General features: G+C 33.3%; 1 protein-coding gene across 9 annotated transcripts in view; it reads right to left on the minus strand.

Annotated features, from left to right (window-relative positions):
* MCF2L (MCF.2 cell line derived transforming sequence like) overlaps nt 1-27,324 on the minus strand; it is a 90,932-nt gene that overhangs the window by 24,593 nt on the left and 39,015 nt on the right. For all 9 annotated transcript variants that reach the window (XR_015734544.1, XM_087895418.1, XM_087895416.1 and 6 more), the window contains 14 exons: nt 20,241-20,324; nt 17,593-17,707; nt 15,294-15,384; nt 9,973-10,092; nt 8,057-8,173; nt 6,056-6,205; nt 5,088-5,212; nt 4,364-4,478; nt 3,503-3,622; nt 3,208-3,399; nt 1,886-2,077; nt 1,091-1,250; nt 899-969; nt 215-291 (listed from right to left, as the gene is read on the minus strand). Coding sequence is in view for 8 of the 9 variants with exons in the window: in XM_087895418.1 (XP_087751544.1) it covers nt 215-291; nt 899-969; nt 1,091-1,250; nt 1,886-2,077; nt 3,208-3,399; nt 3,503-3,622; nt 4,364-4,478; nt 5,088-5,212; nt 6,056-6,205; nt 8,057-8,173; nt 9,973-10,092; nt 15,294-15,384; nt 17,593-17,707; nt 20,241-20,324 (1,729 nt within the window). In the remaining variant the exon portion in view is untranslated. The remainder of the gene's footprint in view (nt 1-214; nt 292-898; nt 970-1,090; nt 1,251-1,885; nt 2,078-3,207; nt 3,400-3,502; nt 3,623-4,363; nt 4,479-5,087; nt 5,213-6,055; nt 6,206-8,056; nt 8,174-9,972; nt 10,093-15,293; nt 15,385-17,592; nt 17,708-20,240; nt 20,325-27,324) is intronic.

Here is a 27,324-nt window from a genome sequence, read left to right on the forward strand (position 1 = left end):
TGCCTTAAGGCAACTAATATGGTAGAAAAAGTTTTTGCTGTATCCAGGATGGATATAGAAATATTGCCCCAAAAAAGAAAGGGTTACTGTATGGCCACTGCTTGATTAACACATTTGAATTGTCGATTAATGACTTCTATTACCTTTAAATGCAATTGTGAGACATTCTGGAAACATTTCTTACATATAGTTGCTTGGATATAAATATACTCACTTGCGTAACACTGCTAGATTTTCTTCATCATCTGTCACACAAACATTTCTAGATTGCTGCATTTCATTTATCTCACTCTAATAAAAACAAGAACAGCAATTTGGTATCAAATCTTTAAAGCCAAACCTCTCCTTTCCAAAATGTGTTTGGCTAGAGACAGAGAAGTTTAGTTCACATAAATGCAGCTCATATCCGATTTTTAAGTGACATGACATGCATGCATATGCTAGTATGTATGGCTGACTATCATTTACCACTAAAAATTAAGGATTAAGTACTTATATTGCAACAAAAGTGTCCCAAGTACATTATGCAATTAATCAAGAAGATGAGGCATTACACAAACTATATAATACGAACTCATATTAGACAAAATGCATGTGAGACATAGTTATTGTTAAGTTCTTCCATGTTAACCAAATATTTATTTTTCAAATCCTGGTATAGGATACCAAATCCTGGTAAGGAACAAATTGGCTGTTCCTGTTTTCCAAATCAAGGTTAGCTAGATCAAGGAAAAAACTTAATGCAGAGCCTTTCTCTTGCAGTAAATGCCTTGCTCTACTCCTTACTGTAGCCCCAGCAACAGAAAAGCTCTGATGGGTCAGGGCTCAATAGGCTGTTTCATATACTTAGGGAGAATTTAACATGTCAACTGTCTCTATTTCATTCATACACTGTTACCTTCATTTTTCTGACTCTCCTTATTGCATGGTTATCAGAGCTGGATGAATCTTCAGACTCTATTTGAAGGCCTGGTATGTGAAACAGAATCAGCCACTGTAACTAGAACTCATGTCAAGCTAAGCATACTTGCCAGATCAATTATTTTTGTTTTCAAATAAAACCGAATACCTTGACTGATTGGTTTCTTACCTGAGTAAGGACAAGGTGATTTTAGATATCCTTCTGGTCTAGGTGCCACTGGTTGAACAGGGCGTGTCTGCTTAGCTGCCAGTTTCTTAAGGCTGACTTGCCTTTTTTGAAACATTTCTTCCATATTTTTCTGTTTCTGAAAAACCTTTTGTACATGTTCCTGTAAAAATAGGAGGCAAAAATCTATGTGGATCATTGAATTCATAGGACATCATTTCAAAAGCTGAATTTGAAAAGCAAAGCACAAAAAATGTGCTCAACATTAATTTGATTCACTACACAGAATGTATTTGTTAGACCAAAGCTAAGCCAGTATGTTATGTTTTCTTAAATAGAGCAGGACTGGGATGGTCTGGAAATTTGCAGCCATATTGAAAACCAAGTGACTGACCACTCCTTATGAGAGTATAGTGCCTCTGTTAAAACAAGTTTTGGTATAAGATAGTGTATTTAAGAGTATCTGTAACATATATGATCCCCAAATCTCAAAAATATTATACTGCAGTAATTGGGTGCCTTTTCCCGTAAATTAACTGACCTATGGAAATGTAGCAATGACAAATTGTCACATTATTTGTTATTGTTAAATACCTGTGACTTCTTTAACAAAACAGTTAATTTACTTGAAAAGTTACCCACCTAAGACATTGATGTTATAATTTATGGAGGTTTAGGTTTAGAAAGTTGAATAGACATATTAAGTGGTTTCAACTCAAATATTTCAATTCGTTATTTATATATGCTTTTGTATAAATGTGACAAGACATTGTTCTGAAATCTTGATATTAAGATTACCATTAATTCCTCAGTGAGGATAGGTTCAAATTCTTTGGACAAGCAACTTAGTTCCCTGAGTTTATTATCACCACCCCTGTCTAAAAATTGCTCAATTTCCTGCAGAGCTGCTTCTGCTCCATCCTGCGATTGGCATTTGTCTACAGGTTGAGAAGCCAGCAGATAAATTCCATCATCACACCACTTCATGCACTACAAAGAAGAAAAACACATTGTGAAAATGCTGCATTATACAAATGATTTATGTTATCAAAATTAACAGAATGATTTGAAGAAACCAGGATTCTTTTGATTGTACTTTTCAGGCTACTGTGCTGTGAGAATGAGTTGTAAGTGAGCTTGTATTACCAGAGACAGAACTGTGAAACTTGGAAATGGTGGAAGAGATGCAATATTTATCTCCAATGAGAGATGAAGCAAGAAAATATTCTGAAGTTACAGTCTCACTCACAATCTGGGCATTGTTAAATACCATGTTGTATCATGTATAATGTTTACCCTAATAGAAACTGTTCAGAAGATGAGACAAAACATGAGATCAAGGTTTTTTTCTCCTCACAAAAACACTCCAGAACTGTATGAGTTGACCACTTTCTATACATTCAAAAAACACATTTTTCTGATTTGTCACAATCTAAATTTAGGCTCCATTAAGATTATACACTGAGCACTACCTGTAGATTTAAAGCTTAATCAGCAAATAAGAGAGGAAATAAAATTTATTTTAGATTACTTACTTAGATTAACTAAATTTAATGCTCACTGGAAACCCCTTATAGACTTTTTGTGTGAAACAAAAAAAAATGAACTTATGATCACAGGGTTGTTGTGAGGAAAATAGGAGGAGGAGGGTATGTTTGCCACCTTGAGTTATTTTTTAAAATAAAAGTGGGATATAGATAGATAGATTTGAGGATTAGAAAAAATATTATAGAAAAAATAAAAGCTCTCTGAGCTTGTTTGTTTTCTTGCAGACGTTTCATTACCCAAACTCGGTAGCACTGATGATGTTACCTAGTTTGGGAGAGCATCAAGGACCCCTTATGTCAACTCTACAAATATTCTTCATTAAAAATAAAAGCCATGCTATATTCATAGAGGAAGATATTAATTTATATTTATAACTGCTGTAAAAGACAATTGGAAGTTACTTTTTTATATTTTCTTTCTTTTTCCAGCACTTTTGACTTTATCTTTCCTTTCTTTCTTTTATTTTCTACTTTATTCTAAATCTGACTTTTTAGTTTTTATCTTGTTTAAAATCTTGATAAAGTTGTATAAAAAAAGCAAGTAAGAAGTGAAGTGGAGAAGATTAGGTTTACCTTTTCCAACCGTCTATGTAATTCAAATGAATGGTTTAGGAGATCCCTTTTTTTATTCACTTCTGAAAGAATCATTTCATAGTGATGTTGGATTTCACTGCACTTGGGAAGAATAGAGTCCATGGCATAATGCTTGTTTTGTATAAACTGCTCTCCATTGGAAATTAGTAGGCTGGCTTTTTCCAAAACTTCCTAAGGAAAATAATATAGTAGAAAATATAAGTTGTAACATTATCTCTTTATAAATATGTCCCACAGAAAAATATGTCAAAATAAAGAAACCTTATATCTTTACTTGTGATTTTTCTTCAAAACTGGCAAGATCTTTCAGAAGGTGCTCCACATGTGAACTGCTGTTTCCAATTTCTGTGAAATGAAATAATTTCTCAGACACACTTTCAAGGGCTGTTTTGACCTAAATGAAATAGAATATATAATTTTTTGTTAAGTCACAACAGTGTAGCAAAGTTACAAATCAGACTTTGGATCATAAAAATCAGTTAGGGGTCGTGATCATAGAAAAATATATATGCAGTATTTTTGAGAAACTTTATATTATGGTTCTTTAGTAATATAGAATACCAGAATAACACTGTTGGAAAGGACTTAGAGGTCTTCTAGCTCAATTCCCTGCTCAAACAGGAAACCCAATACCATTTCAGACAAATGGTTGTCCAATCTCTTCTTAAAAACAGTGTTGGAGCATTCCCAACTTCTGGAGGCAAGTTGTTCCACTGGTTAATTGTTCTAACTGTCAGGAAATTTCTTCTTAGTTCTAGGTTGGTTCACTCTTTGATTAGTTTCCATCCATTGCTTTGTGTCTTGCCCTCAAGTGCTTTGAAAAATAGGTTGACCCCCTCTTTTTTTGGCAGACCCTGAGATATTGGAACACTGCTATCATGTCACTCCTAGTCCTTCTTTTCATTAAACTAGACAAGTTTTTAAATTATTAAGGCACATCAAGTAAGTCAATACTGATAAAGTGTAACTATGGTAATCATACAATGGATGATCAAAAATCTTTGATGAAATGTATTGTCTAGTGCAGAATAAATGACATTTTAAGAAAATTGATGCTTTTAAGTGAAAATTCAAAATTTTAAGTAAAAATAGTGCTAATCCAGAATTGTTTTAATTAGACCAACATATCATATACCTCTTTGAAATCCAGTTCAAAATGTCTAAGTTGTAAGCATTGCTCAAGTTTTTGCTGGTGTTTATACCAAAAGTCATCAAAAGCTGCTTCTGTTTCATCTAGTTGAGATAAAAGCCTTAAAAGAAAAAGACGAATAAAGAAATTTTGTATCAAGCATTACCCAATTGAAGGTGGGGTAAGGGGAATGAGAAATCCCAAGAAGGGAAAGGATATGAAACTGTTAGAAAAAAAACTCACAGCATTGAAAAATATATTAACTATCAAATGAAAATCTAATGTAATGGAAAGATTGATGAGAAAGGTAGATTGATGGGAAGAAGGTGGGTGTGTGGAAGAAGATGATAGCAGATTGCTAGAAAGCTGAGGGGCATAGAGGCTTGAAATATACTTTTAGGAACATACAAAATAATGGATGTATTTAACTTGTGTGGGAAGGCATGAGGTTTCTAAAACTTGAACATAAGGTCAAATGCTAACTTGTTATCGGTATCTTTGCTTTGTTTTGCCAGATGGTTTATTTTTTTCAAGGAACAATATAACTACAGCTAATATTCTCTCGCAAAATAATTTTCATTCTTTTGCTGACAGAAATAATGTAACTTGCCTGATGACACTTGTTTTCCATATTGGACAAAAGTATTAAAATCTTACTGTCAGGAAGATTTTAGAAACAGAAAGTAGGAATACAGTGGAAATATATATTAAAATACTAGATGCATCTCACCTTTCCACAGTAATTTGATTTTCTGTTTGATCTGGATTCAGTTTGTACTCTGGGTTTTCAAGGACCGGTTTTCGAATACCATGGAGAATATCATCACCTTGCTTTAATGCTATTTTCAATTCTTCCTATAGAAAAGTTGAAGGGTGTATAGTTCATGAGAATTCAACTTGGAAATGCTCTCCCAGGGTCTTGAAACCATACAGTATGAGCTAAGTAATTTGATTTTCTGTTTGATCTGGATTCAATTTGTACTCTGGGTTTTCAAGGACCGGTTTTCGAATACCATGAAGAATATCATGACCTTGCTTTAATGCTATTTTCAATTCTTCCTATAGAAAAGTTGAAGGGTTCTGTTTCATGAGAATTCAGCTTGGAAATGCCCTCCCAGGGTCTTGAAACCATACAGTATGAGCTAAGGATGGGTAACCTTTGGTATGTGGCAAATTCACGCCTATGCTATCTTTTTTTTTTTTTTTTTTTACATAGTTGAGCAACAGTTTGATTTTACACTGATAGAAAGCCAGCACCTGTGTATTTTGCTGCTCGGAATACATGTGAAATCTAGAGGTGAGATAAAAAGATTTAAAAATAAATAAAACAAATATAACCAAAAAATTACAAAACCTAATTGTGTGTGCATATGTGCACAAACCCAAAAATCTTATTCTAACATTATAAGATCAAAATAATAGTTAAATAATCCATTTGTTATAGATTAAAAATCATGTTACAGGTATTGCTTTGCCATATTTTATTTACATAGGATTTTATTTACTGTTTTAGCAATATAAATGTTTTAAAACTTCATCCATGGAAAATGTGAGGGATCACAAAATTTACTGGCACTGTTTCAAAGGAGGATACCACACAACATTCAAAGAAAAAATTTGCAAAGGAAAAAAAAACTAAGCACCAGTTAATGGGATAATTCAATAAAATCATCTTATCTAACGATTACTCTAACATACCTTCATTTTGTCTCTCCTTTCTGTATGTGCTGCTAGGAGGTAGCTGGTAGCCTGAGCATCATTTGGTAGCTCTTCTTCTGCAAGCTCATTCCCAAAGGATTGAAGTGTTTGAGGTATCTGCTTAACCATTCGAGCAAAGTTGTCTATATCCTTATGAATTACAAATACATGACACACATTGGACACGGAAGACATGTCTTTATACATTTTGTTTTAAATATAAATGTATGTCTATATGTATAAATAAAATTATCTCTGAGGGTCCTTCACGGACTCGTGAGTTTGATTTTTTCTTTGGAGACATTTCATTACCCAACTAGGTAGCATCAACCATGCAAGTGAGAATGGGGTTTACTCCTTGTTTATATACAGTAACTTGCTCTGCCAGTTTTGATGAGGTTGTCATTTTCTCCTTGGTAGTTCCTAGACTCCACAGTTCAATTTCAATTCAATCTCAATCTATACATATTCTATTAAAAATTATCTCTACCATTAACTCCTTAACAATATATCCTTAAACTTTTAAAGTATACTTATGCTATTAAATATTATTTTTAAAATGTTTTAGTTACATACTTGCATATTCATGCAAAGTGCACAAAAAAGTAAGCCACAATAAGTCAAAGAAAAGACACAAGGAAAGAAATGGAAATATAGCTAAATATACTAAACTAATCCCTCTGCACCTGTTTATCTTTGAAAAAATAGATGTGCATCTACAGGATCATATACCACTTCATACACTCCCTTTTATTTTTTAAAGTCCTCATCTCATACTTCTTCAGGGTTTCTGTTCAACTACAACATTCTCATCTATTCCTTCTTCCATGTATTTGTTCTGCAACTGAATCATTCCACCTGTGATTAAACCACCTCCATGTACTTCTTTTATATAGGTCAGTGGTTCTCAACCTTTTCTTCACCATGGACCCCCTTTAAATACCCTTTGTGGCCATGGATTATGGTTATGGACCCCCAAAACTTAACTCAGGATTTAAATCATAACATTTCTTCAAGCCTTCATGGATCCCCTGTGATGACATCGCAGTTCCCCAGGTTTCCAAGAACCACAGATTTGCAACCACTGATATAGATCTCTTTTGATTTTTGTAGAGTTCACATTCATTCAACACCCTATCACTTCTCATTTCATTATACACAATTAAGAAGCCTATTTACACATTCTTCAACTTATGTTTCTTCTGATATACTTAAATGTAAATTCTATTGGCCATTTTCAGGTCTTTTGACAAACATTTACTTCAATATTTCCAGCATTTGTTTCAGCCCCATTCTTTCACGTGCCACTTTTAGAATATTTTGTCTAGCAGTCCTCACTTCAGTTTCATCCCAAGCCATTTCATTGCTTTTATTTATAATTCCATTCATTATGCTGGAAACATTTTGCTTAGCTATTCAAAAACTTTAAAAAAAAATTTCCAGAAAAAACTCGGTCATGTGATCACATTTTGGGTACTTGCAACCAACCTGCATTAATGGCCATTTGCAGTGTCCTTGGTCACATGAATGCAATTTATAATGGTGGTTTTTTTTTGCTGCTTGAAATCAGAGCACTTCAGATTCCCAGCAAAAAATGCCATTGCAGACAATGGGCTTAATAATTACAGTTTTTGCTTTACGACTGCTGCAAAAAAGTCATAAAATTGGGTCAAACACATGGATGCCTTTACTTAAGAACATGACACATAACAGAAATTCTAGCTCCGTTACGGTTGTAAATTGAGGATTACCTGTACTAAAATATTGATTTGTCTCACATTCAGAATCTATAAAACCCTTGTACCTTTCATTAATTCTCCCAGTCTTTCATAATAAAAAAAGCAAATCAGTCATTTAGATATATTGTAGGTCCAAAAATTCCTTTTAATACAATTCAACACTTCCAAATTCATTACTCCTAATGTTTTTGAGATACAATCACTGGTATTTCAATTTGTATCTATTAACAGGGTATAAAATAGAAAATTAAAAAAAACTCACAGTGCGCTGTGTAAGCCACCTATTATGGCAGTAATCTAGGGAACCCCCAAGATCTTCAGTTAGTTGGGCTGTATCAATATAGTTATTTAATTCTGTTAGTGAGCTCAGCATTATGATCTATAAGATAGAAATCACAACAGCAAGTGAATACAGTTAACATGATTTTTGGATTTTTGCTTTGGTAGTTTTGGCAAATTTGTATTTATGAAACTAAATAATAGTATTCAATGAAACATGATTAATCAGATAAAGGAGAGGTTCAGTCTCATAACAGCATATAAAATATCTCCTTCAATCAAGGTGGTAATCTTAATAACTAGGAAAAGTTTGACATTTATAGACCATATAAAATAGCAGAAGTTCTTATTCTTATCTAATAGGGCTAGCAATACTTTAGATTTGATGGAAAAGGGTTATTTGGAGCATTAACAAAAGTAAAATTTTGTTTGGAAATCTTTAAAGCAGCCACTTAGTTTCCTAGGCTTGTGTGGCAACTTCAGAGGACAGTGACATAACCCTGGAAAAAGAGGGCTGTTTTAAAGAACAGCAGGCAGATGCTCTGTTTGTGCACCTAAGCAATCAGATGGGCCTTGTTGAATGATTTATGAAGCCTTATAATCCAATATAATAGCATTTAAACTGCTTGAAGAATAGTTCTGAAAATCTCAGAAGTTTGTGCAGAAATCCCACCGACCAGTTCGTTCTCACAGGGAGGGACTACTCAGGGTACCGTCAGTCAAATTATGTCGACTGGCGACTCCCAGGGAGAGGACCTTCTCTGTGGGGGCTCCAACCCTTTGGAATGAACTGCCCCCGGAGATACGGAATATCCCTGATCTCCGTGCTTTCCGCCGTGTCCTCAAGACCCTGATGTTCCAACAGGCGGGGCTAAACATACGAACATGTGAATGATTTTTTAAATGTTATCTAATTCTGGGTTTTATTTAATTGACCAAACTAAGTAATAATTTTAATTAGCAATTTTATGATGTTTGTGTGTCTATATTTTTCTTGACTGTACACCGCCTTGAGTCCTACGGGAGAAAGGCGGTATAGAAATATAATAAATAAATAAATAAATAAATAAATAAATAAATAAATAAATAAATAAATAAATAAATAAATAAATATTATTTTAACTAATCCAAGAAAAGTTCCTGCCTATTAGCAAAGAAGGCTTGGGTGTGAGTTTGGGTGACTTTTCCCCACATTAATTTTTTTTTAACTATATAATTATATCAAATAAATATTAGCTGAGCATGGTTTGAAAATGTTCTGCAAGAAGTTCTTTTGACCTCATGTAAAGACAGCATATCTCTATTACTCAAAGAGCAATACAGATAAACCTGTAGCTGCTTTAAAGAGTCCTTTAATTAATATTGAAATTAATATCAAACAATTTTTAACCCTTTCAAAGCCTGAAAAAGTCAGTTCTTTAATGAACAGCAGATAAATGCTTTACTCTTTCACTCACAATATCCAAGGTACTTTTTCTAAATCATTTTTTAAAAATGTACTTAAATAAGAACATCTACAATAGACCTCATTTATGCATGTTTTTTAAAAATGCTATCACCTGGTCACCAAAATAAACAATAAATATTACTTAATGAATAGTAATTAGTACTTTTTCATATCTTAGTTAAAAGATTAAAATTATTTTAAAATGACATAATTTCAAATATACAAAAAGCATAGGCTAAAATTCGTTTTTTTTAAATCCATCATTTTGTCTACAGAAAATTCTATAATTTTTTTTGTCCATTTATTAGTGATGAAAAAAAATTGCTCATGCAGAAAAAAAGTGTAAGAAAAGTTATATTAAAGACATACTTTTTACTATTTCAGTGTACTTATCACACTACTCTGTGCACAAAAATAAATTACAAATGAAAATAAAAAGATTGAACACTAACCGGCAGCTTTATTTTATAGTCATTTCCATGATATCTAAAGGCAATGTCAAAGAGAGTTCTATGAAAGAATCCAGTTGGACGCAAAACCAGAACGAGTTGCAGATTTGCTGGAAATGATGTCTGCAAAATGGTGAAAGAGAATCATCATATTTAACATATTATTAGATTAAATAGAATCAACAGATCAGTTTACAAATTACATTACACTTATTTTATATTAACTATAGATTAAACTGGACTACATTTTAAACTTCAGATATAGGCAAACTAGGGTTTTCTATGGAGTAATGGAAATGGATGTAATTATAGTCTGCCAATTTAGATATTATACCAAATTATCATTTATGGCTTCCAAGATCTATGTGCCGAGATAGGTTCTGTAGCTGATGTCATTTTTAATTAAGCTATTGCACCAAATCTTAGATAAGCTTTCCTAAAAGTATGATTTGATGTGCTGCCTAAACTGAGCTAGTTATTATATAATTGATGATATATTTATACCGAACAAGAGAAACTTTGACTCTTTGAAATAACTTATAAAGAAGAAGAATAAGTTGATAGTGTACTTGAAAAATACACAATTGTCTTTTTTTTCTAGGCATCATATTTTATTTAAGAACAGGCACTTTATAGATAATAACATGTTGCTTCTCAAAAGCTAAACTGTATATATACCATAGTTCCATCCATCTCTGCCTTCTTAAGCCTGAGAAAAAAAAATCACATATACCGGTACTTTTTGCCTCAATGGAATTTTTATTATAAGCAAAAAACATTTTAGCCACATTTAGAAACAAGTAAACAAAAAAGCTTTGCCTGCTTAATACAGGTTAATCTTACAAAATCATCCCTGATCACTCCATTGGATCTTTTGGTTGTAATCAGAAAACAGAAATGCTTCATTATATTTTAGATAAGATGTATGGCATTTGAGATATGTGTGCCTATGTTGGTTTTCTATGAGGAACTAAAAACAATAACAAAACCTGAATGGAAAAAATACAGTAGAAGGAAGTGATTTTGTGACTCATTCTAGAAAAAAAAAAAAAATCTCCATTAAATTGAAATTTTATTTAGGTTTTAGTGAAACTTTATTTCATATTTGCTGAAGAAATCCAGATGTTCTGAGAAACAATGTATTTTCAATAGACATTATGTAGAAGTCTACATAATGTCTATTGAATCTACATAATCTACTTTAAACTCTGAGAGCTTCAGACTTCCTTTTCTATTTCTATAAAGAATTTAGAGCTGAAAAACAATTTCTGGAATATTGGTAAAAATGCATGCTATACTTCACTGACATGCTCTGGAACTTGTCACATTTTCTACAAGCTAATAATGAGCTGAAGGGTTCTGAAATTATTTTATTTTATTTTTTAAAATTTTTATATGCCACCCTTCTCCGGAGACTCAGGGCGGCTTACAATGCGTTAAGCAATAGCCTTCATACTTTTGTATATTTTTATACAAAGTCAGCTTATTGCCCCTACAAACCGGGTCCTCATTTTACCCACCTTAGAAAGGATGGAAGGCTGAGTCGACCTTGAGCCTGGTGAGAATTGAACTCGCAGTAATTGCAGGCAGCTGGATGTTAAATGCTGCCTTAGTAGGAGGCATTAGCCTTCTACGCCACTCAGGCTCCTTATGAATAAATGAATAAACTTTGCCACCTAGAAAGATATTGATTCTGTTTTCTTCACAGCTAGCTCATTCAGGGATGATCACGCTATGTTTCCTCAAGTTGTTACCTCACCATAGCCAATCTGTTCCTCCCTAAAGCTTTAGAAGCCAATGAAGATAGCTTATCTTTACTTATCTTTGACAGATAGCTCAAAACCAGTTTTTAAAAATAGTTCCCAACCCTCATGCGTCTAAAAAACCCCCCAAAAGACAAACAAATTATCAAGTTCACAAATGCCAACTTAAAACTGGGTGTGGGCCCTGAAACACACCAGCTCTACAGAATCATCTGTACTGAAAAAGAATTTGAAAGTAAAAAATGGAGACAATTCTCCTGCTATCCTGCTAGGAAATACATTCCTGAAATAGGTGTGGAACTAAACATCTTTCAGACACAGCAATGTAGTAGAGGACATAAAGGATATAAACACACACAGTGTCAGATCTCAATGAAATAGAAATATTTAGTCACTGGAACTATTCAGAAGCAAGTCTGGCATTGCTATTAAAATTAAATCAAGGTTGACTCAGCCTTCCATCCTTTCTAAGGTAGGTAAATTGAGGACCCAGTTTGTGGGGGCAATAAGCTGACTTTGTATAAATATACAAAAGTATGAAGGCTATTGCTTAACACATTGTAAGTTGCCCTGAGTCTCCGGAGAAGGGCGGCATATAAATCAAATAAAAAAAAAAATTAGCTCCAACTTCCTTATGCTTGCCTTTTTCCAAGATTGCCTCCTAGTTGACTTTTTTTTTTAATTTTGGAAAATAAAAAGGGCCATAAAGTTGGAGAAGTTTGAGAAAATACAAAAATTAAAATATATATTTTAAAAAATTCAAAACTTTAGATGTGGTACAAACTTGTTTATAAAATGATAATCCAAATACAGTAAGGTTTTTCACCTTGGGAAAAAATCTGTATCAAATCATGGACATTTAAAAACAAGGCCAGAGGCTATAGATCTGAACTGTTTCCTCTTCTATATTTGTCTCATACTTTAAATACTCCCTCAACACTGTCAAACTAGTTACTAAGTCAGCATTACTATTAATCTTCTCATCGTTCCTATCACCCATCTCTTCTCACTTATGACTGTATGATTGTAACCTTGTTGCTGGTATCCTTAAGATTTATATTGACTGTTTCCCTATGACTATCATTAAGTGTTGTACCTTATGATTCTTGACGAACGTATCTTTTCTTTTATGTACTCTGAGAGCGTATGCACCAAGACAAATTCCTTGTGTGTCCAATCACACTTGGCCAATAAATAATTCTATTCTATTCTATTCTATTCTATTCTATTCTATTCTATTCTATTCTATTCTATTCTATTCTATTCTATTCTATTCTATTCTACTCTACTCTACTCTACTCTACTCTAAAGACAGTACTTATTATTGAACAATAATAATACAATCCATTACTGTAAACTGCCCAGAGTTGTTCAAAACATTTATGTTTATGGTCTGCAGATCAGAAATGTGTGACTGGTTCACTTTTCCTCCCACTTTTCTATACCACTTCCTTTCTCCTTCTTCTGATTGAAATAATGATACATGCTATGCCAGTTGAATCAGACAAACTATTATTACCACACATCAAGAATTATTCAAAACCATGATTTAAATGACAATGGGTTGATCCTTCATGGTTTGAAATGGCTGTGAGCATAGATTAAAATAGGGTCACAAAGAATGATATTGAGCTAATAGGTAACTTTATTCTGGTCGCACCCTAATTGCTACAGCATAAAATGGAATTAATAAGGGAAATTGTCCATTGGTTATAATTAAAAAGTGTAAAACCTATTCTGCATCCAAACAGGGGTGAATAGTTATTAATCTGTAGTATAAAAACTGTTCATCCCTGCCATTCTGGAGGATGAGGCAAGCATATCAACCCACAATCAATTAACTAATCTCCCAGGACAGCAACTATCTTGTTGGCTAAACTATAGCAAAGCTCATGTCAAGGAGACAGCTGATGGACCCAACTGCTTAAGGGTTGGGTGCATCAGCTGGGAAGAGAGAGAATCATGTCTCAGTAAATAGGCATCAGAATGCCATAAACTTTTTATCTGTTCCTTCTTTCCCTCATTAAAGGACCATCACTTACTTCAAGTTAGAAAATGGAGATGCGGAATTTACCTGAACTAGGTCAAACATTGCTAGACTTGGAAATGTTAGTTATTAACTTTAAAAAATCCTTTGTGAGATTCTAATAAAAAATAACTTTATAACTAACTCTAGTGTTCTTGTACCATAGAAATAATAACAATCTTGATTTTAGAAAATGGGCAGCATTTTCTGGACATTATTCCTTAAATCTCCTTCAAATTTCTGAAAGCCCTGTCCTTATTATTGCCTTTAAGTAAATAATTACTAGTTCTAGATTTAATATTTTTCCTGTATGTAATTATGAGATACAATTTCCCTTAAATGGAAAACTTAACAACTCAAAAATTTTACTGTATAAATGATGTGGCTATTTAAAAGGGAAAAAGATGCTTATCTCTAATCCATTGAGAGCCTAAAACAAAGGTGTTGCTTTCATAAAACAATCAGCCATTTTATCTTTGATTCTCATTTTCCAGAAAGAACAACAAATCTACATGCATATTGATTTAATATAGTATTTTTCAGTTCTAATGAGGCCTCCCTCCAAACTAACCACAAACACATATACAAAGAAAAAAATAACACATGACTAGCACAGTACTAAAAGGGACACGGTGGCTCAGTGGCTAAGACACTGAGCTTGTCAATTGAAAGGTCGGCAGTTCAGCGGTTTGAATCCCTAGTGCCGTGTAAGGGGGTAAACTCCCGTTACCTGTCCCAGCTTCTGCCAACCCAGCAGTTCAAAAGCACGGAAAAATGCAAGTAGAAAAATAGGAACCACCTTTGGTGGAAGGTAACAACCACATGACCATGTTTTTGGACAGCGCTAGCTCTTCAGCTTTGAAATGGAGATGAGCACTGCCCCTAGAGTTGGGAACGACTAGCACTATGTGCGAGGGGAACCTTTACCTTTACTTTTTTAGCACAGTACTAGAAGACTGTTTTTATTGTTTTTACAGAAACATATATGTTTTATAGAAACATAAATAAAGTATCAGTTTTTGTGGTAATTTAAGAATTGCTTATAAATTCTATCAATTTCTTTTTATATTCCTCATTATAAACAAAAGTATATACAAATCTGTGATAGTGAACACAACAAGCATCTTAAAATGTTTTTAAGTTTCAATTCTGTGTTAAGTAGTTTACCATGGGCAGATATTTGATTAAAAGCAGTGAACACAAACAGAATATCAGACTATCAGTAAATGTTCAGTAATTTGTATGTAATTTTATAATCAACAAAACCACAATATTGATATGATAAAAAATATTCATTGAATCTCTAAATATAATGTAGCAATTTCTACGAACTTCAAATTTTATTAAAACCACTTTTATATTACTGCAAATTATTTCTGCTTCTCAAATAAGCAACATTTATTTGAGAAGCAGATAATTTTATACCATTTCTATATTTAAAAAAAATAGATCCAGGCACTCTGGAAGATAAACACGTCACTCAATTCACATAGATTTGTCAAGGGAAAAAAAGCATTAGCGGCACAGCAACTCACCGCAATTCGCATTATAGAGGTGCGCACTGATGTCCATTTATCTTGCCTGCGGTCTATAACAAGTATAAATCCAATTCCAGCATCTTGTGAACTGAGTTGGAAAGGGAGGAGGAAGAGGAAGAGGAGGAAAGAAAAAAGAACTGATTCACCAGATCTTACAGCAAGAATGCCCTATTATACCAGCCCATTCAACTATGTTGATTAATAGATAGAATAAGATATAATAATAATTCTCATTAAAACAGTGTCAACAAACATTACATGCAAGTTCAGCTGCTCAAAACATTCATTACCCTTCTTCCTGAAGACCAGGGGTTTTATTAATCTGATATGCTTCTTTATACACATATATCTCTTTTTAACTCAGTGGCTGTGTTTCCTTGTACAGTGACAATCCATCCTTTAAAGAACTATCAATAATGTCCACTCCAGAATAAAAACTATTTTTCCTTAAGTGTTTTTTGTCGCTAATACATAATTTTATATGTAGAATAAGGTAACTTTCATCTTATGAAATATAAGTTTCTAGGTTCTATATTCCTGGTTCTAAGAAATTTAACACTGCTAGCCTCAATCTTTAAAGGGTCATGTGAACAAAAACAGAAATTTCTAAACAGGAAACAGAGCTAAGAAGGAAGATCCACAACAGTCTATAGCTGAAAGACACCGAGATGGAAAGAGGCAGCAAGATATTTCCTTCTTTTGCTCTGCTCAGCTGCATGTGCTGCAGTTGGAGAGTGCAAAGAAAGAGACACATTCTTGTTTTCTACTTGAAGATACAAACCCATCATGTAATGTGAAAAGTTGATTGCCAGCCATTTGCAATAGAAATGACAGGCAAGCATAAACCAAAATGACTTGAATGTCTAATTATTGTGTATGCTGAGCAGATTGTGTATAAAAAAAGTTGCAGTGTCTTTTCTTTATTGGAAGAAGGAACTATGCTACTGAAAAGGAATCTCAGTGATAAGGAAGAGAAATACCACCACTTAATTGAGGGATAGGGAATTTTTGCTCTTACCAAATCCTTCATAAACAAGTACAAAATTTCAAAATAATGTAGGAAAATGAAAAATATATTTAATTTTTTTTAAAAAAAAGTTTCCATTCATATCAAGACCGTGACTCTCATGCCCAATCTGAACTGACTAAAATTGGCATCATGGATAAAAAGTAGTTCAATGGAACACTTTAAAAGAAACATTACTAGCTACAGGAATTGTGTCATTTAAAGATTGATATGGCTCTGCATGCAACTTTCTGAAAAACTAGATAGTTTAGCCTTCAGATAAAACGAAGAGTATTGCTAAGAATATTACCTAAGTACTTCAGTACCAATCATGGCAATACAATGGCACTTTCACCAATTGCATGTCATTTATTGAACACTTTTTCCAGGCATTTGTTCTGAGAAAACCAGATCCCATCTCCTGAGCTCTCTACATTATTTATTCAAATCTTTAGAAACTGCTTAAACCTGCTTTTTTCTTATTACTTTTTCTTATTTATTTAATTTAAAGGTCCAATGAATAAAAAGTACTTCTTGTGAGCAAATATAGAAGCATTAAAACACACTACATCTTTGTTCTACCTTGGTAGTACAATCTCCTAACTTTCTCTTTGAAATTTATTGAGCTTATTCCCAGATAAATGGTATCTAATGGCAGATTGAAGGTCATTTGGAGAAGGAGAAGGAAATAAGGAATCACTCATGCACTACATTAGTTTGAGAAAAAAAAAACAAGTTGCAATGTTTCTAGTATGAAGGATTGGATTCAAGTAATGTTGAAATTATCTGTTTTTGAAAAGGAAATTTTATTTACTAATAAAAAATGACACAATATATTTTTTTCAGGAGTAGATTTCATGACATTTTATAATGATACCTTAATTTAGATTTAGAGGTGTTTTAAGTATTGTTTAATATTTGAAAGTGCAATATGTGTAGAAAGTTTGTAATCCCTTTTGGTGAGGTTTTTTTTTTTTTTTTGAGTTTAGCTAGTTTCTGTTGCCTTTTGTTGGTTTTGAAAATTTTCTTTGTTCTCTTTTATTGTTCTGGTTAAAAATATTAAAACAAACAAACAAATCAAACTCCTACTTTCAGCTTCTTTCAAATAATAATATGCCCTGTTTTATATTGAAAAATGTTCTATAATTGTTTACTCCATTAAAAATTCCCTCTGCCCTATATTTCTTAGCCAAAAATGTTACAAGACTCTGCATTCTACTATGAATAAAAAATTTGGCGGGACTTTTCGGTAGGTTGTATAGATTGCTCAATTATAGCTGGGACCCTTACCTGGGGATATTTGTGAGGTATGTCAAAACACTTTGAAACTCCTTTTCTGGAATTTCACTAAATGTAGAGAATTCAGGAAAAGTGATGACAGGACAGCCATCTCTTCCTCGTCCACCTAGAAAGAAAAGAATTTCATTCCCAAAATAACTCTTTTATCATGTTATTTAAAAGGACTAATATGAAACTAGATGAATTGACTGTTACTGATTGTTTTAGTGACAATGGGATCAAATCAAAACCAGTGTTGTAGATACAAAATGAAGACCAAGACACAAGTTATATAATTGATTTTTTGCAAAATTAGAGTAGTTTTGCTTCACTGCCAAAAAGTTCACTTCAAAAGAGAAATGCTTATGGATGTCAAGATATTTGACAAAATATAGTCTCAAAGCACTCCAATTCAGCACATTCCAATTCAGATCAGGCTGTATATCTATACTGAAAGAGTGAAATATTATATTATAAAGTAGGAGGACAATATGTGTCTCTCCAATATCAGTGTTTGCATATCTCTGGCTTGCTACATGTTTTACTTCTGTTTGGGATAGTAAAGAAATAGAAGATATAAGAAGTCCTTTATCAATAAAGGAGAATGTTTGTAGTACAGGGGTCCTTGTTGCTCACTAAACTTGCTTGTTTTCTTGCAGATGTTTCATTACCCTAGCATTTTATCTTTAAAATGCACATCTTTGAGCTTTGTAAGGTAAAGACTTTTTTAATTGTTCAAACTTTACAAATCTTAGATTTTAATTGGTTTTAGTTTGCAGCATTTCATTTCAATATAGGTTTCTTTTTTAAAAAATATCATTTTTAAATTCTTTTTATTACTGAAATCATGTTTAACTTATTTTAGCAATGCAAAAAGCTTTAGTTAGCAGGGGCCAAAAACAGAAGTGCACTTGATATATATATTCCATTAAAACGGCCACCATAACAAGTTGTACTTTAACACCTCCCCTAGCTTTTCTGGATGCTTTTATCCTACTTCTATACTTCTGATTTTTCCTGAAGGGGATCACACAAAAGGAAGATTAAAAAAAAAGGATGTCTTGTGAAAGGGCTCTGAAGGACTGCTTAAGAAAGACTTGGAGCTCAAAATTTAATCTGATGGCAAAATACTCAGCTGTTAAACACTGTTAAAATCAAAAAGAGAGAAATCAATAGAAAGGAAAGAAGCACCAAGTGCACTAGAGAAGAACATAACAGAAGAAGTACCGATTGAAAACTAAAAAAGAACTTTAAAAGAAAAGGGAAGAAAGAAAAAAATATTCTGAAGGTAAGAGCAAATGTTAAATAGAATCCAAAGCGAGCATAGTTGGGCCTAAGAAAAGTCAAGTGGAGTTTCTTTTAACATTAAACTTCATAGGGACAAAGGAACAGCATTATCATCAAATTTGATAGTACCATAGATAGATAGATAGATAGATAGATAGATAGATAGATAGATAGTTATAGATATAGTATATTTATCCCGTTTATAAACGGGATAAATATATCCATAATTAAAGGCGTGTAGAGTAAACAAACGGAATGGAAAAAAGACAGAGAAGGATATTATGGCCTGATGAGCAGTGAAGGTGGATTATAACCACAGGAATCCAGCAAAACCAGGATGGGACGATGCAAGCGTCCAGTTCCTCTTGATCTCTCAGCAGCTTTCATGGTATCCTTCTGGACTGATTACAAGGTTTGAGAATGGGAAGCACAGTGTTGCATTAATTCTGCTTTTTTCTTGGCCAATTCCACTCAGTATTGACAAGAAGGAAGAGTCCAGCCCAAAACTCTGGTTTGTGAGGTGCCTCAGATTTCAATGCTCTTCCCTTTCCTGTTCAACAGGATGTCTCTGGATAACACTATCCATCAACATGGGTCAAGCATCATCAGTATGTTGATATTGTGTGTGTCCACCTTCAAATCACTTTTTGACTTCTGGTGATTGCCTGGAATAGTTGCTGCATTTTTCTTGGCAAGATTTTTCAGAAATAGTTTGTCATTGCCTGATTCCTAGGGCTGAGAGAGACTGACTGGTCCAAGGCCATCAGCTTGGCCCTATGCCTAAGGCAGGATTGGAACTTATGATCTCCTGGTTTTTAGGCTGATGACTTAATCATTAGACAAAACTGGGACTCCATGCTGACATTAACAGTGGTATATTTTGATTCGTGGTTGATAAAGTGATGCTGTTAAGGTCTTGGATCCATAAGGAAAAGAACAACTTTAACCCTCATAAGACAAAGTGGCTATATATGCATCTTACTTCTTCCCCCAAAGATTCTCCATCTAAATGAGGTGGAAATTTGGGGCTCCTTGTGGACTCAAAGCACTTTCCTGTTCTCTAGCCAGGATGGTTGAAAGTTAAATTTAACTTCTGTTAAATCCCTCTTATATAGGATGCTCAGGTTGGGAAGGATGACATATAATAAAAGGACTTCAGAATGTCACTTTGTGAAGATATAATATTTAATTCCCACACCCAAGCTAGCATCTAAAAAGATCATTTTAGAAATTTAATTGATCGGATTTCAAGCCACTATTTGGTCTTGATATTTTAATACAATTTATCAAAGGAATTAAGCAAATAGGATGACTACTAGGAAAAGAGATGACCTTATTAGCAGTAAGTCCAGTAGAAATTTTCTAATTCTTACCTGAAAGATATGCAAACTTTTTTCTTAACTCATCTTCAATATCTTCAGCACAGAGGGGAACAATATCCTGATGCATGATGTCATCTAAAACCAAACATACCCCCAAAATCAATTCCATGGAAATTGGGATTGAGTAATTTTAGAACTTTTGAGTAAAAGTTCATATTTACATCTTTCTTTTCTAAAGTGCTTTATGATTTCACAACAGTATTCAATATTAGGTTAAATCCTTTTATACAATCAAAGGTATATATAGTACTAAAGTGGGCAATGTTAAAATATAACTATTAACAACATACAGTAATGTCACAGTATTGTAAGGAATCTAACTCAGAATCAGAAGTTGGCAATAGTGTTCTAAAATGAGATGTCATAAAGTCAAGGAACACATGTTGAAAGATGAATTCCATGAGCAAAATGATTATTCTTACACAAAACAATCCCTCACTCCTCATCCGAACTTACAAAGCAGAACATTCACTCATCAAATGTGTTTTAATTAGGAAAAAGACTCCTGCAATAAGGAAAAGATAGTTTATATATACTAGTGCTATTCAAGCACATTTATACGTACATGAAACTATCACGTTCTATCAAGGCATTAGCTCAGAAAATCCACATAGTTTAACACACAGTGTTTCAGTTTACTACTACTTCTAAATGAACATTTTGTTCATGTGTGAAAAAGATGTGGTCCAAAGAGTTCTATATGTACAAAGTCCAAAATTTCTAGTGGTATAGCTTTTCACCTTAAATTTGTAACCATCAGGGTTGAAAATTTCCTTCAACAACCAAGAAAGTGGGGGGGGGGGGAAGCTGAAATGTAGTTATACACACACAAAAAATACCGTATATGCCATTTAGGTCACACTCATTAGAGACCTGTTATATTTATTATAAGTGTATGGCTCTTATGGATGAACTCCTGATGCCAGAAAGTCCCTTAACTATTAATAATACAACCAAGGTACCAGAAAATGAAAAGGAAGACAGAAATCCCACAAGTTAGAATATGCCAAGTCTCATATGAAATATGCATAGAAATAATTCAGATATAAAACTAGCTTACACAGATGAATATACAAATATAAATTTATTTTACTTTAACATCAGAGTGAAAGCTCACTCCAAGGAATTTGGCCCTATTAATTTCAACTGTTCCTTCTAAAACTATCTAGAAGAGATACCTGGAAAAGTTGCTCCAACTATTGCTTCTATGAACGGACAAAAATAAAATAGCAAACAAACAAACAAATAAATAAAAGTCTGGAACACAGACCTAAAAATTAAAAAAAATCTTAACTGCAGTCATTTGTATGTAGGAGTTTCTAAAAAAATGTTTTCCCCATCATCCCTAGCCACTTTTAAAGTGATTAAATAACTCAGGAGTTATTTATGGTGGATATTTCCTTTGCTTTTCCCAATTATTTACCGGTGGTTATCATAATAACAATTTGATTCTATTTATCAAATAGGAATTATCTATTTCCTATGAATTTGGGACACATTATCCATGTAAAGCATCATAAAGCGTCCATTATATGATGTTATGATTTTCATGCAGCATTTGTTCATCCATCCATCCATTCATTCAATCACTCATTCATTCATTCCTTCCCTTCAATTTTTATAGCCACCAAACTCAACCAAGTGACCTGGGGTGGCTTACAATTCTAAAGTTATAAAACAATTACAACAATGTAAAAACATTAAAGTAATAAAAACATACACAAAATAATATTTATTATCAAATTATGGTCCAAGCATTTTAGCCATATAGCTAAAGTTGGTACTATTACCTCTGTACATTGGTTTCTGGTAAGGGCAAGTCAATGTGTTCTGGTCTGATAGAGAATAGATTTTCTCTATCATAAACATAGAGGGTATTTTAAAAATGAAGATATTGTCGATGGCATTTATGATAAATCATTGTGTATTCAGTTAGCAGTAGTAAGCTGTGCTGCTAAAATATATCTATAGAGGTTACTCTATTTCCATTACTGATCACCTATTATGATGGTAAATTTACATGAAATTCTAAGTTAGCACCACCTATCAATTTATTTTTCAAAAACTGAAAATTCATTGTAATTATTTTCATCATATTAAAGTTTCATTCTTAGCTCTGACTAAGGATGTTGGAAATCACAGCTCAGCAAATCTGACAAGTCACGTTGTACTCCCCTCATGACCTATAGACGCTTATTAAAACAGAAAAACTACATTAAAACATTAAAAAGCAGTACTGAGTCATGAGTTTGTGGCATGACAAATCTATGAATTTAAGGAGGAGAATAAATGTGAATAGGGAAATCCAGTATTACAGTACATTTTTCTGATGTAAGCAATATGTAAAACACAGCAGTGTTGAAACCAGATTTTCTGGTTTCAGTTTCTTTCACTGGGTGTGGTATTTTACACTTACCCTGGATATATTGCATGGGGAATGAAAATCATATTAAAGAGACAATAAGACAAGTACAGTATAGTAATACAAATCTTACATTTTTGAACATGGGTGCTGATAAATTTAACACCAATTAACCAGTTTTATTACATCACATAAATTCATCAGTTAAGTACTACTGAACCTATAAATCAAAAATACTAATAGGGCTATTTCTCTACAATTATAAGGAGTAGTTTGATAATGTAAACATGGACTATAATATCTTCTTTGGCAACTTCATTAAACTACCTACAGTAGAGATGTACCATGGACAGCACCGCTGCCATAATACTTATAAGGATAATATTTTAATACAGGAAACTGAATGCTCAAGTTTTTAAAGATATATACCTATACCTATAATGAAAAAATTAGCACTACGATTGCATGATCATCAAGATTGCCTATGCAGAAAAAGAGAAATTTTGCTTAACACATATAAAAATGCAGAAACATGGAAACAGAGAAGTATTGAAGAGAACTCCGTTTGTTAATTTTGGGGGAATTATCAAAAGCCCTGGGTTGATAAAATTTAACATGGTGATCAGGGAGAATGGTAAGATAATACAGAGAGCAACCACAGAGAAGGATTTGATTACAGTGATCTTATTGTTTGCACTAGGGACTCAGCTATAAAAACTGTATCCCAATCGTATATAAGGAATACTGGCAGTCCTTGACTTACAACAGTTCATTTAGTGACTGAAGTTACGACAGCACTGAAAAAAAAGGACTTATGACAGTTTTTCACACTTACGACCATTGCAACAGTCCCATAGTCATGTGATCAAAATTTGCCCACTTGGAAACTGGTTCATATTTATGACGGTTGCAGAGTCCTACGGTCATACAATCACCTTTTCTGACAAGGAAAGTCACTTAACAACCATGTCGTCAAATTCACAATTGCAGTGATTCACCTAACAACTGTGGCAAGAAAGGTCATAAAATGGGCAAAACTCACATAACAAATGACTCACTTAGCAACAGAAAAGTTGAGCTCATTTGTGGTCATTGGTTGAGGACTACCTGTAATTGGATGGAAGAACATTTGAGAAGAAATTTTAAAAGGACATATTCACCTATTGTTACATGGCAGTATTAATTAGTTTAATTTCTCTCAATTAACTTAGTTTCAGAGAAAAAGGGAGGAGAAAGAAATGTTTTTCCCCCCTGTATTATCAAATGAAGATTTAATTTATCCTTCTCTGTGTGTGTGTTGGCTATGACTTAACCCCATTTAAACAAATTACCTGTGGAGTGTTCTTTTGAGGGACGGATGTTACATAAAAGATCTGTCTCTTTTCTGTAGCTCAGAGGTAAAGAATATTCTCTATATACTTAAAGTTCAATTACCGTATTTTTTGGACTATAAGACGCACCGGTGCATAAGATGCACTAAGATTTTGAAGAGGTAAGTAAGGAAAAAAAAGTGTTTGCCCTCCCTGGCCCTCTGCAGGCCTCCCAAACCCTCTGCGTGCCGTTTTTTGCAAAAACGGGGGCCTTTTTGCCCTCCCCCAGCAGCATTCTGCAGGACCCCCAAACCCTCTGGGTGCCCCATTTTTGAGAAAAACGAGGTGCGCAGAGGATTTGGGAGGCCTGCAGAGTGCTTCTGGGGGCTGGGGGAGGGCAAAAATGCTCCCATTTTTGTGAAAATCGGGCAAAAAACGGGCCTGTTTTTCACAAAAATGGAATGAGTGGGGCAGGGCTTTGGGAGGCCAGAAATGACTGTATTCGGTGTATAAGATGCACCAACATTTCCACCCTCTTTTGGGGGGGGGGGAAGGTGCGTCTTATACTCCGAAAAATACGGTACTCTCATCTCATATATTATCTATTTCAGCTAATATCATCAACAAATCATTTTAGAATATTGCCAGGAAAATTAAAGTAATAGTGATTATCAGTGACTGAAATAAATCTAATGAGAGAAATATAAAAGCATATTATTACCCTGCATGGCCAAGATGAATTGCTAGTGCTGTTAAAATTCTTTAGCACTACTACCAATCAATAGTTATTCTTTGTCCATAATAAAGCACCAAGCAGGGGGCATCAGGAACAGAAAACAACAGAAATGCTGAAAGTAAGGTCCTATGGTATGTAAAACATAACAGCAATATTAGAAGGGATAACACTTTTTCCCATTTATCCTTCTCAACTCTAGTTTGAGAACCTATTGGCTACAGCTCATTGCTGCTGTCTAGATCTTGGTCTTGGAACCAAAGCTAGACAAGTTTCAAGCAAGTTATTTGAACGCAAAAAGATTAGAGCTTTCTCACTTGCACATTGTCCCCCACACATATGGATCTGGTACTGCTACTTATTAAGCAGGGACATAAAGTTTTTCCTAACATGTTAATAAATGTTTCTCTCCTTCTTCTCTTCTTTTGGATAACTGAAAGTAGAATTCCCAGAATATTCAGCTATGTAGGAAGTGACCAGTTAGGAAATGAATTCTAATAACTCATGAACATATCGGAAAGACATTTTCTTGGGAAAGGCAGCAGTTAACTCCCCATTAGTAATAATATGGATGCTCTTAAAAGTATTTTTTATCATTTTTTAAAAAGCTGTCAGGAATCTTTGAATTCTGTTACTAAATAAATGAAAGAAATGCAAAAAATAAATAAATAAGAAAACATTTTTTGCATTCTTAACAACAGAGATATTGGACAGCCAAAGAAAAACCTAATGATAAAATGTTCTATTTTAAGTACATAAAACACATATTTGACAATCATGTCTTGGAAGTGAAATACTATTCATTAAATACAAAGGAATCTTTTGTAATAAGTCTACAGCATGAATCTTTCATTTTATTTAAGAATGTTGACTATATTATGACTTAAATACATAGCATTCATCATCTACAAATGGGAGCTGAAGCCCTGAGGCCCATCTTTAATTTTGTATTCCTTTGGGCTCCATCTCATCTCCACCAGCAGCTGGTCTAACTCTCAACAAGGAAGCTGTAATTAGAAAAAGATTAGATTGTAGGGATCTTTATGTGGAAAATGACTACAAAGCACTGAATGAACTAAAGGAGCAGATGTCATGTTGAGTCTTCTTCACTTAACATTCCCTTACAAAGCTTTCCTTAACAAACTCAAACAAAAATGGTCAGAAACAGAGACGGAGAAAAAAACCCGAAAATATTTATTAGTTCCAAAAAGAAATTGAACGAATAGCAAAACCATAGAAATATTCACCTTCACTTTCCTTCTTTTTTTAATCTTAGTTTTTCTTTCTCTTTTAACCTTGCTGGACTCTTTCAAATGCATTGTCATTTCAAAATATTCTATCTGAAAATTATATAAGCACCATTTCTGTTGCACACTTAAAATTAATAGGTTTAATAAACGTGGTTATGATGAAAAAGATGGTTTTATTAAAATATCATTGATAATATTATCAATTATCAATTATTTATGACTTCAATAATAGAAATAACAGGAAAATGGGAAGATCCAGGGAACTACAATACAATTAGGCAACTTATTTATTTATATTTCAATTTCTTAACCACCTATCTCCCTCAGAGAGAGGCTGTAGGTGGCATACAATTTAATCAATAAAATTAAGCATTAAAATTTCAATATTTGAGGAGATTTTAGGACTGATTATATTAGAAAATGAGTCATCTATACTTTGCTTTATTATTACCTAATGAAGGAATGAGGTTTTGTAAAGTTAAACAATTGAGAACTCACATTGATCCTCTAAACTAAACCCAACTGAGAATTAAAACAAACAATCAATCAATCAAAAGCTAACAAGGTCATGTTCCTATTGTAAGTCAAATTCAAACTCATGGGTATGTCTATTATTGTCCCACAGACCATGAAAGATGTTGGGAGTCTCTCATATCCTTTTGCATACAATCTGAACTATCAATAACATTTTAGAAAGGGCTAAGAGTAGTCTTTCAGTTTATAGAATTTTTTTTTACAATGAATGAACTTCAAGATAGTCAAGGCTAAAGAATTATTTTCCTCATAGATTATTACAGTGGCTGTGAAAAGGCTTCATTTTTATATATTATTTTAGCATAATGCCATAATGCAAGTTTCATGAAATTTCATCTGTTGTTTAACAGTAGCTCAATTTGCAGAAAAAGCATGTGAAAAGATCTTTTCCTCTCCAATGGCAAACTGGGTTGAACAATAATTCTAGCCGAAAGATGATACATGATTTTTTTGATATGATTTATACCAAAGCAGCTGGAGTAATAGTTGAATAGATATTTATTAGAATTCACCTAAAATAGTTTGTTCCCTTAAAATATTGCAAACTTGTAGTTGGTAAATGGTTAAAATTTAATTTTTATAAGCTATGTTTCAGCTTATTTAATGTTTACTTAACCACAATTTTTTATTATGTTCAGCAGAAACTATGCCATAAAAAGGATCACATTGGCTTGAATGCAAAATACCCTGGGAAGACTGAAGTTACTCTAAAAAGAAGGCTGTTCATTCACACCATACAATGAGGTTTCGACTGTCATTTAATGTAAATCTTACTCTAAACAGAATTATTTAGAAAAAAGAAATGTTAAAATGCAAATCACCAACCTGACATGACAGTTCTCTATCCTGTGCTGTATTCCTTTGCAACAGTTAGACACACCAAAGA

This window comes from Pantherophis guttatus, chromosome 5, assembly GCF_059756535.1.
Source record: "Pantherophis guttatus breed Tessera chromosome 5, ASM5975653v1, whole genome shotgun sequence".
NCBI classification, from domain to species: Eukaryota; Metazoa; Chordata; class Lepidosauria; order Squamata; family Colubridae; genus Pantherophis; species Pantherophis guttatus.